The sequence below is a fragment of the Staurois parvus genome, unplaced genomic scaffold (genome assembly GCF_062004578.1).
Source record: "Staurois parvus isolate SC_StPar_1 unplaced genomic scaffold, SC_StPar_1.0 ptg000276l, whole genome shotgun sequence".
NCBI lineage: Eukaryota > Metazoa > Chordata > Amphibia > Anura > Ranidae > Staurois > Staurois parvus.
This window is the reverse complement of record NW_028318072.1, coordinates 3,949,593-3,961,837: the sequence shown is the minus strand read 5'-3', so window position 1 is coordinate 3,961,837 and position 12,245 is coordinate 3,949,593. Positions and strand designations below refer to the sequence as shown.

Genomic DNA, 12,245 nt, shown 5'->3' with positions numbered 1-12,245 from the left:
AACAATTCTGTGTCCCTCAGTAACAATTCTGTGTCTGTCCCTGAGTAACAATTCTGTGTCCCTGAGTAACAATTCTGTGTCCCTCAGTAACAATTCTGTGTCCCTCAGTAACAATTCTGTGTCTGTCCCTGAGTAACAATTCTGTGTCCCTCAGTAACAATTCTGTGTCCCTGAGTAACAATTCTGTATCCCTCAGTAACAATTCTGTGTCCCTCAGTAACAATTCTGTGTCCCTCAGTAACAATTCTGTGTCTGTCCCTGAGTAACAATTCTGTGTCCCTGATTAACAATTCTGTGTTCCTGAGTAACGATTCTGTGTCCCTAAGTAACGATTCTGTGTCCCTAAAGTCTCTCTGGCCCTAACTCTGTCCCTAATACAGACAGGTCTGTCTCTCTTGAATGACCGCAGGCTAATGAAGAATTGTAAGATGGCCGCAATTTATAGCTCCACCATTACACAGTGCTGGCTGGCTGGCTGCTGATTGGCTAATGCGATCACATGTCATGAATGAATGCATTATGGGTCAGCGCGCCTTGTCTGCGCGCCTTCCCAGAGATCCCCGCTCCGTCGCCACACATGTCGCCGCCATTTTTGGGAAAATTCGATTCGTGCATCCGAACTTGGCTAATTTTCGGATTCGGCGCGAATCGAATATTTCCCAATATTCGAAACTAATTCCACTTCGCCATGTTCGATTCGCTCATCTCTAATTGTAAGCTATTCTTGGGCAATGCTTAAAGTATATGTAAACCCTTATCTCGTAAACAACCCATTCAGTTTAACCACTTCAATGCCATGCACTTATACCCCCTTCCTGCCCAGGCCAATTTTCAGCTTTCAGCGCTGTTGCACTTTGAATGCCATTTGCGCGTTCTTGCAACACTGTACCCATATAAAATGTTTATCATTTTTTCACACAAATAGAGCTTCCTTTTGGTGGTATTTGATCACCCCTAGTTTTTTAATTTTTTGCTAAACAAATAAAAGAGAGACCGAAAATTTTGGGGAAAAAAACGTTTTCTTTGTTTCTGTTATAAAACTTAGCAATTTTTTTTTTTTTTTCTTCACTGATGTGCGCTGATGAGGTGGCATTGATGGGCACTGATAGGCTGCACTGATGGGCACTGATAGCCTGCACTGATGGACACTGATAGGCTGCACTGATGAGGCTGCATGGATGAGGTGGCACTGATGGACACTAATGAAGAGGCACTGATGAGGCTGCTCTAATTAGGCGGCACTGCTGGGCACTGATAGGTGACACTGATATGCTGCACTGATGGGCACTGATAGGGCTGCATCAATGGGCACTGATATGCTGCACTAATATGCTGCATTGATGGGGCTGCACTGATGGGCACTGATATGCTGCACTGATAGGGCTGCACTGATGGTACTGATATGCTGCACTGATGGTGCTGCACTGATAATCAGGCACTGATGATAAGTGCCCTGATTGTGTCCCCTGTCACAGGAAAGACGGTTATCGGCTTTCCTTTCCTCAAACAGTGACAGCAATGAAGAAAGGAAATGCTGATAACCAGCATTTGTTTACATGTGATGAGCTGTGATTGGACACAGCTCATCACATGGTAAAGACCCAACTTTTACACTTATTGGTGATGCACTGTGCCCAAGGGACACAGCTCCTCGCCATGTTGACCCTGATGAAGTCACGGGACAGTGACGTAACGCGTGGGTCTGTTAGCGGAGCGTGGTGATGGTCGCCGCCATTTTGGTACACCCTGGAAGTATAAACCCATATCAATACATGTGTTTGAGGCCTGATTTCAACTGATGTGATATAAGTGTTCATTTGGCATTTCTCCATTAAAGTTTTTGCTTTAAAATGACTACACTATGGGAGTGCTCTCTCTTTTTCCTTTGGGGTGCGTCTGAGCTGGCTGATGTTCCTGTGAAAAGGATTACCAGTTTCAACACTACTAAAATTATTCTGGTTATACGCTGAGGAAGGCCATATTCCTGTGATCGGTGTGATTCTATCATCTTGGATATCTATGAAGGGCCCTAGGAGTGTGAGGCCTGAAAGCTGTGTGGCCCCTTGGGGTCTTGGCGTGGAGGTGAGGAGGCATTTTAGCCGGTGACGGATTTATCATTCATTTCACCCAGTTGCTTTGTTTGTTTGTAGTTGGCGGTCTTTTTACATGGACTTTATGCCGATTTGATGATCACTTTTGATGGTCACTCATTATTTGTTATATGTCACGTTGCTTTAATTATTTTTTGTGCTTATTGACACACGTTTATTTCCACTGTGCGTTTTTCACTGGCATCAATCCTTATTATAAGGTGCATTTTTAGTTTCATGCACCTTGTATGATTAGTTTTGCACATATATTTCTTTGCTTTTTGATTGTCACAATTTTTTTGCATGGCACTTTTTGTGCCATTTTTATTTAGGACATGTTAGTCCTATTATGTTGAATACATCATTTATGTTCACCTGTTGATTAATGTGCACGTTGTTTTCATCACAATCCATATTGCACTTAGTTTGGTCTGGTTTCAGGCCTTTATATTTTTATGTATTTATGATGCATTTATAGTTTCATGAATTAATAGTTTCATGCACCTTGTATGATTAGTTTTGCACATATTTTTTGCCATTTGATTTTGGCACAGTTTTCTTTGCATGGTGTTTTTTGTGCACTTTTATTTAGGACATGTTAGTCCTATTAGGTTGAAGACATTATTTATGTTCACTTGGTGACTATTGTTCACGTTGTATTTCCTCACAACCTATATTGCACTTAGTTTGGTCTGGGTTCAGGCATTTACCTTTTTATGTATTATTTATGTTCACTTGCTGATTATTACTCACGTTGTCTTTGTCACAGTTCATATTGCACCTAATTATGTCTGGATTCAGGTCTTTATACTTATCACCTCTGTGTTGAGGTTATTTTTTCTGTCTCCCCACTCTTCGAATTATTGTGTCCGTAGTACTATTAATACTTCAGGACTGCTGTCTGCAGCATATGAATGTAAGCGGTAGCAATATTTAGACATAAGTATGGCTACAGAGTCCAGACAATAAAAAAAGTTTTGACTTGACTTCTACAGCACAAATGGACGTGCGCTGGAAAGAGAAATGCAGTATTTGCACCCTTTGCACTCCCTCCAGATGCACTCTAAGTAGGACTACCTAACATACAGAAATATACAGACAGTCTGTAAAAAATGTAGGCTGATTAGCAGCCCCTTCAAACTGTTGTGGTGTGGTAAAATGCAATATGTGCATAGGTGCGATGTATTGTCAATGCCATTCATACATAATGGCACCCCAATACACCTACACAACAGCACACTGCAATTCATGGTTGCGTACCACCATGCATTGTGGTATGCTGCATTCCAGAAAGTGCTGAATTTCTGGTTTTTAGTGCAGTCTGGTACATTGCTACTCAAATGAATGGGCTGCTTTAACACAATGTGCATTATTGCACTGGTGTGAATGGGCTCTGGGGTACCCCCTGCTAAAATTATTATATCTACAGCTCAAAGTGTGCGATCTGTAACTGAGAGATTGAATGATAAATATCAAAAGTAAGGATATAATATGCTTAACTTTACCAGGACTAGATTAAGAGTATCATGGGCCTGAAGCTGAGGATTTTGGTGGGCCTTTTTATGGAAAATCCACAGAGTTCCCCCTTACATCAGAGTTCACAGAGCCCCCCCCCTCCCTTACATCAAAGTCCCCAAAGTTCACCTTTACATCAGAGTCTGCAGTGTTTCCCTTTAAAGTGCAGCACAGGGGAACTCTTCAGACCCTGATGTAAAAGGGAACCCTGCAGACCGTGATGGAAGGGGAAACACTGCAGACTGGTGTAAAAGAGGAACTTTGATGTCAGGGGGTCTCTGGTCACCAGAGTCTCCCCCTCCCCCCCCCCCACATCAGAGTTTACAGAGTTCCTTTTTATTTCAGAGTCTGCAGGGTTCCTCTTGCATGAGAGTCCACAGTTTCCCTCCTTATGTTAGCATCCTCCCTAACATCAGAGTTCCCAGAGTTCCCCTTTAATTCAGTCCACACAGTTTCACTTTACAGAGCAAGGGGGAATTCTGCAGACCCTAATGTAAAGGGGAACACTGCGGACTCTGGTGCTAAGAGGAACTCTGAGGTAAGGGGGGTCTCTGGTGACCAGAACCCCCCTTACATTATATCCACAAAGTGAATACACTATGATAAGGGGGACACTGATGTATCTTAGGTTCGCTATTCCCCCTTTACATCAGTGACCCCTACAGACTCTGTACGGTAGATGGCAGTGCAGTCTCTCCGGCCTGGAGCTGTCAGACACTGACCTCTGTAAAAGTAAATTGTCCACTGCAGGCCAGGACACTGAAGGCAGGATCCTCCTCTCCTCTTGCTTCCCCTCCTTGCAGTCTATTTCAAAGTGCCATGATTTCACCACACAGTGCAAACCTGGACCAGTGGCCCGTCCACACGCCCAAGCCAAGGCGTGAGATGTAGATGGAGAGATGTAAACTGAAGTGGACTGGAGGGATGAGTGAGTAGAGAGTGTGGAGCAGCAGCGTAATACAGACTGCCAGTGCTCTGAGCTCAGCTGATGAGAAATTGGCTGATATCAGAGCTGGAAGTTCCCATCCATTGCTAATTACAGATGGGAAAAAGCACCCTGTTTTTTCACAAATACTCTATACACTCTATACACTCTATACACACTATAACAGACGGTTGGCAACTCTGCTCTGGGAGAGGTTCAGATCCCCCTGACACCCCCACCCCTCTCCTTTTCTACCTCCCTGCAATCGGCTCCTTGCTTTCCATGTGTGGCCTGTTCATTTGGGCAGCTGAGACTATATTAAGGTATTTTAATAGCCCTGCTAGATTACAAAATTATATTTAGTAATAATCACTAAATGAAATAAATATTAACAACAGCCTAAAAGAAAAGAAGATTGGGAATTGGTGGTTGGTGGGAGAAGGATCCCCTAAGATTGGTGGTCAGTGGTAGAAGAACCATCCAAAATTAGTGGTTAGTGGTAGAAAATTTGTGACCAATGGGAGAAGGACCAACTGAAATTGATGATCAGTGTGAGGACTACCTGATATTGGTGTACAGTTGGAAAAGGACCCCTTGACATGGGTGATTGAATGTAGAAGGGCCACCAGAGAATGGTGGCCTATAGCAGAAGGGTGGTTTTACACTGGTGCAGAGCCCCCTTACATTGATTGTCTGTAGGAAGAATAAACTCTGATTATAGGCAGAGCTACAAAGATCATCGGTAGCACTATTTACCTACCTGAGAAATGAGAGAAGAAACTAAACTGGTCCCATGTTATTGACTCTAACAAGTAACATTGGTGCTGAAACTATGAATGCCCTGTGAGGCAGGGGATGTATCCATCACTGGTCACTCCTGGCAATGTTTGGAGGAACTTTAATTGAAAAGGGTTGGTCTAGATCAGCAATGGGCAAACTACGGCCCACGGGCCGTATACGGCCCGGCGGACCTTTTAATCCGGCCCGCGGAGTGTGGCAAACATTGGCTGTCAGGATGTAGGCGGGGCAGCGTGACGAACTCCTCTCCTCTCACAGTCCGCCCTGAAGACCGGAACGGCGCGGGAACACGGCGAGAGGAACGCGCGGAGCAAAGGTAAGTGAATTGACACAATATGGGGAATGAATTACTATAGGGGGGATGAATTACTAAAGGGGGGATGAATTACTATAGGGGGGAATGAATTACTATAGGGGGGATGAATTACTATATGGGGGATGAATTACTATGGGGGATGAATTACTATATGGGGGATGAATTACTATATGGGGGATTAATTACTATGGGGGATGAATTACTATATGGGGGATGAATTACTATGGGGGATGAATTACTATATGGAGGATTAATTACTATAGGGGGGATGAATTACTATATGGGGGATGAATTACTATGGGGGATGAATTACTATGGGGGATGAATTACTATATGGGGGATGAATTACTATGGGGGATGAATTACTATGGGGGATGAATTACTATATGGGGGATGAATTACTATGGGGGATGAATTACTATGGGGGATGAATTACTATAGGGGGGATTAATTACTATAGGGGGGATGAATTACTATATGGGGGATGAATTACTATGGGGGATGAATTACTATATGGGGGATGAATTACTATATGGGGGATGAATTACTATGGGGGATGAATTACTATGGGGGATGAATTACTATATGGGGGATGAATTACTATGGGGGATGAATTACTATATGCGGGATTAATTACTAGTCTTACTATGGGGGAATATTACTATACTTACTATGGATGGCATGGTAGTGGCTGGGCCGGCCAGCAGCTAGTCCGGCCCCCGGGTCCAATATATGAACCCATTCGGCCCTCAAGTCAAAAAGTTTGCCCACCCCTGGTCTAGATTATGTGTGTCTGATTTTATTTGGGTCAGTCATGGGCAGGTTAATTCTGAATTTAAGGCAAATGGCTACATACAAAGCTAAATATATATATTTATTAGTTTTAGATTGAGTGGGGAAAGGTAAGAATCCCTGCCAGGTTGTACTGCTATCTTGGGCTCTATTAGAGAGATTTTCCCACACTTTCTGTTCTGGGTACAGACAGGAATAAGAGAAAATCTACACCAGCATTTTTACATCTCTCGGCAACGCTATTAGAAACGTTCCTTCACTTTCTGTTCTGGTGACAACCATTTTGCCAGACAGGAAGTGAAGGAATCTCTCCAATGGGGCCTCAAACAGCAGTAAAACCTAACAGCAGTTATAATCCTTCTCCATTCACACATCTTAAATGTGTAAAAAAAAGTTTTGGTTATAGATACACTTAGATTGTTTCTGGGTGTCTTGAAAACCAAGTATTCCTGCTTGTGACCTATTTTTTTTACAGCTGCTGTTAAAGTAAAACTATAAGGACAGAAATATGCTTGCGTTGCTAATTTGGTTTTTCTCTGTGCAAGCTCTACAGTTCACAGCCTAATCTTACATTTACTGCCCAGCAAGTTACTAATCTGGAATAAGCATGCAGCTAGTGAAGTATAAATAGTGGAGCCGCATACTAGATCCAGATCAACAACTCACTAGTTAGTGAAACCAGAATAGGAATGAATGCACTGCAGTCTTCACCTGAAAGGTAATTTTTTTTTCAATTTAGTTTGTTTTTAAACGTTTTAAACTAATATTTATAAGATTATTTTTATTTGCATAAAGTCCTTTTTTGCAAGTAAATATTTAATGCGGTTATTTTCATGCTATAGTGTTTGCAGTGCTTGTTGGGCTCTCTAATAAGAAAGCCCAGCACTAGTTCCGTCCTTGTTGAATGCTCCTGCTTAAGCTGGCAATACACTGTATGAATTTCGGCCGGTTGCTGAGGAATCAGCTGAAACTCACTCAGCATCAGGCTCTGTCAGCCACCTCCTTCCCAACGTCCCTTGAATGAAAACAAAAAATCAAAGAATGTGGGCAGACAATTGTCTACCAAAAAAGTAACTGCATCCAGTCAGATGCAGCTGATGTTTATGTATTTTGACAGGCGGTGGGGCCACCTGTCAAAATAGCTACAGTGCGAAATTTGTCCTTCTGTGCTTTATAGCATGGCTGGAGAAATGTGTTTGGTTTCTTTCCAGTCAGGTTTGTGGATGGCACCTTCACTGCTCAAAAGAATTAAGAAACACTTTGAAAACAGATCAGATCTCAATGGGGAAAAATATCATGCTGGATATCTATACTGATATGCACTGGGTAATGTGTTAGGAATGTAAGTATGCCCCATCATTTGTTGCAAATGAAAATTATCAACATATAGAGGACTGAATTCAAAGACACCCCGAAAATCAAAGTGAATAAATGATGCAGCAGGCTAGTCCATTTTGCTGAAATGTCGTTGCAGCAACTCAAAATGGTACTCAGTTTGTATGGCCCCCATGTGCTTTTATGCATGCCTGACAATGCTGGGGCATGCTCCTAATGAGATGACAGATGGTATCCTGGGATATTTCCTTCCAGATCTGTACCAGGGCATCACTGAGCTCCTGGACAGTCTGAGATGCAACCTGGTGGCATCGGACGATCAAAACATGATATCCCAGAGGCTATCTATTGGATTTAGGATAGGCGAGCGTAGGGGACATTCAATGGTATCAATTCCTTCTTCCTCCAGGAACTGCCTGCATACTCTCGCCACATGAGGCCGGGCATTGTCGTACACCAGGAGGAACACAGCACCCACTGCACCAGCATAGGGTCTGACAATGGGTCCAAGGATTTCACCCCGATACCTAATGGCAGTCAGGGTGCCATTGTCTAGCCTGTAGAGGTCTATGCGTCCCTCCAAGGATATGCCTCCCCATACCATCACTACCCCACCACCAAAACAATCATGCTGAATGATGTTACAGGCAGCATAACGTTCTCCACAGCTTCGCCAGACCCTTTCACGTCTGTCATATGTCCTCAGGGTGAACTTGCTCTCATCTGTAAAAAGCACAGGGCACCAGTGGCGGACCTGCCAATTCTGGTGTTCAATGGCAAATGAAACTGAAAATCGAGCTCTATGGTGCCGGGCAGTGAACATAGGGCCCACTACAGGACATCTGTCCCTCAGGCCAACCTCATGAAGTTTGTTTTTGCTTGTTTGGTCAGAGACATTCACACCAGTGGCCTGCTGGAGGTCATTTTGTAGGGCTCTGGCAGTGCTCATCCTATTCCTCCTTGCACAAAGGAGCAGATACTGGTCCTGCTGATGGGTTTAGGAAATTCTACGGCCCTGTCCAGCTCTTCTAGAGTAACTGTCTCCTGGAATCTCCTCCATGCTCTTGAGACTATCCTGGGAGAGACACAGCAAACCTTCTGGCAAAGGCACATATTGATGTGCCATAATGGAGGAATTGGATTGCCTGTGCAACCTCTGTAGGGTCCAGGTATCGCCTCATGCTACCAATAGTGACACTGACCCTCGCCAAATGAAAAACTAGAAAGAAACAGTCAGAAAAAGTGAGTAGGGGAAAAATGTCAATGGCCTCCGCCTGTAAAACCATTCCTGTTTTGGGGTCATCTTATTGTTGCCAATCTAGTGCACCTGTTGCTAATTTCATTAACACCAAAGCAGCTGAAACTGATTAACAACCCCCTCTGCTACTTAACTGACCAGATCATTATCCCAGGAGTTTAATTGACTTAATGCTATACTCTGATTAAAAAGTGTTCCTTTAATTTTTTTGAGCAGTGTATATCCAGAGATCTTGCTACTAGGTCTTTAGTTTCAGCCCAGCAGTAAACCAGCAATATCAAACTCACAATCTACTGAGGGCAAAATGGTGACCGTGAAATATTTATATGCAATATTCAATATTTACCTGATTCTATCATACCATGGTAAACATTTGATATTAACTTTTCTTCATTGCTAGTGCTGGGTTGGTCTGCAGTTTCTATATGAACCAGAAGACACACGATGAAGTGAGTTATGGAGTTCGGGACTTATCAAGGACTCTGCAAGATTTCAGACTGTCTGTGAGCAGCATCCCTCAGGTAAGTAAAAAGAAGTGGGAACAAAGCATTTTCACATGAACAGGTCATATTGATTTAACATGAATATTTGTCGCAGACAGTAAAATGGACCCTTCTTATAATAGGCATATATCTGAATAACTGCACATATACAGCCAAAGAGGGCTGCGCAGCAACATTCATTTTTTAAATGAAAGTAAAATATTTTGTATTTACCATACAAGATAGTAATTCTTAGACAGTTGGGATATTTGCAACTGCCTTGAAGAGGTGGACAGTGACAAACAGAACAAAATGGTTGAAAACCAGCTGCCATATATTGCTGCCCGTACCAGTCATGCTTCAGTTTTGTGAGCAAGCAGTACATATGGCCAATAAACAGAGAGATGGAACCAGTCTTCTTCAATGGACTAAAAGATAAAGAATTTACAGTAAGTACAAAAATTATATTTTTTTATCGCCCATGGAGGGACACAAGAAGATAATAATTCTTTGATGACTGGAACAAACAAAAACAGTTTAACTGAAGTGTGGGCAACAGTCACTAAGAAGTCCGATGGATATGAAAATCTTATTAGAAGACTATCCAAAAAAAGCAATGCCTGAACAAAGCCAAATGGAAAAGTGGAGCAAATATGGAAATTGCTACTAACAAGTAGATGTGTGCACGCCGGACATTTTCGTTTAGTTTCAGATGCAAATCATCCATTTGGAGATTCTTATACATTCGAATCTCTGAAAATTACATTTTCATCCAAGAATTGAATCTAAACAAAATGCACAGGAATAAGTATGGTGTTCCTGAGCAGGGCATGTAGCACTGAGCGAGTGCTATGCTGAAAGATCGATGGACCCAACAATAATGTGCTGTATGCTCAGGATGGTGAGGTGCAATATCACTGGGAATGGCAAGCTGCTGCTGTGGCGATTTACTATCTGCTGCTAGAGACTGAGCCCTTTAGGAACTGATCATACAGCCATCCTGTAGCCTTATTGGAACCTACAAGCTTGACTGGTACTAGTCTCATGTTCATTAACAGTACAACTGGGCCCCAACACTAGCTGGCTGAAGAATTGGGACTAAAGACGTTCCCTTCATAGCTGCTACACAGAGACCTTCACCTATCACTTATGCTAATGGGTACCGCTCATTGCAACATTGCTATAGAGTGCACTCTAGACTAGTTAAAGTATTATTATTCACATTGCAGTTACTGCTTATATGCACTGTTTGTTGCTGACTTTGCTGATCTATGTGTTGATTCTAAGCATTAGTATCTTCCTGTGTCCCTCAATGGACAAAAAAGGGCAATAAAGAAAATCCCTTTAATTCTGCAGAGCTCATACATACCGTATAGCCTAAGTTCAACATGGAGCCATTCAATCTTGTTAGGACTCATTGTTTAGAGACTCCTGCTGTAAAGATGGCAGCACAGAGATCAGGGAGGAGTCATTTCTTTTGCTTTTACTGCAGCTGCCTCCTGCCCCTAACTTCATCCATTTCTCTGAGGAGGACAAAATGAGATGATTGTAAAGTACACTCATGATTGACAAGCAGTTGTCAGATGGAAAGCCAGTCCCTGCTTCAATGTATAATTAATGCTGCAAGGAAACAAAGCCCTGGCATTAGAGAAGCACTTTAGCGTAGTTCATGTGAGCAGCCGAACTAGCCATGCATTTCATTTCACCGTAACAACATAGCAGAAATATTTATTTCATGGGGATAAGTGATAAAGCATATTACATTGGCAGCACAGGATAAGAAGTGGTGTAAGAGGGGAACATTGCTCTGCAGATTTCAGATCTGGCCTCATACGCTCCACTGGTGATTAAGGGAGACAGAGCATTTCTCCTGGGAGGACGGTAAGAAATCAGAGTGAGGGAATAGCTGGAGTAGCACAGAAAGAATTATAGAGACAGGGAGGTCAGAGCCACATTGCAGCATGACAGGGGTCACAACTAATGTGAGGCAAGCCACTGGGGCACATCGATCCTGAGGCTTTACTGGAGGTCACAACATCATATTTTCACTGGCCCTTTTATATCTTTGGTTTAATAAGGCCCCTGAGCAAAGCCTCAGGATCATCGTGACTGCTGGGGGTATAAATGTCTTAAACTGCAATACGGGGTCACAACCAACTAAATTTATCATAGGGGGAGAATAAAATTGATAGACTGTAACTGCAGTGCTCAGATAAACATGACAGTGGATATTCCAGCACTAGAGATAAAACACTGAAAAAGATGTAGAACAATAAATAACGGTTTATTAGAAACTACACTGCTCAAAAAAATTAAAGGAACGCTTTTTAATCAGACCATAGCATCAAGTCAATTAACCACTTCCAGTCCGGACACTTTTACCCCCTTCCTGTCCAGGCCAATTTTCAGTTTTCAGCGCTATCACACTTTGAATGACAATTGCACGGTCATGCAACACTGTACCCATACTAATTTTTTAGCATTTTTTTGAGACAGATAAAGCTTTATTTTGGTGGTATTTACTCACCACTGGGATTTTTATTTTTTTGCTATGTAAATTAAAAAGTCCAAAAATTTTGGAAAAAAGTGTTTTTCTTATAAAATTTTGCAAATAAATAGTATTTCATCATAAATCTTGGCCAAAAGTTATTCCGTTATATTTTTAGTACAAAAAAAAACCAAATTAGTTTCTAACAAAAAATTATTATTTTTAAACTTTTTTTTTTTTAAATCT

General features: G+C 42.2%; 1 protein-coding gene across 2 annotated transcripts in view; it reads left to right on the top strand.

The window, feature by feature from the left end:
• PROM2 (prominin 2) overlaps nt 1–12,245 on the top strand; it is a 146,940-nt gene that overhangs the window by 34,509 nt on the left and 100,186 nt on the right. For both annotated transcript variants that reach the window (XM_089681729.1, XM_089681730.1), the window contains exon 4: nt 9,430–9,550. In XM_089681729.1, the coding sequence (XP_089537855.1) occupies nt 9,430–9,550 (121 nt within the window). The remainder of the gene's footprint in view (nt 1–9,429; nt 9,551–12,245) is intronic.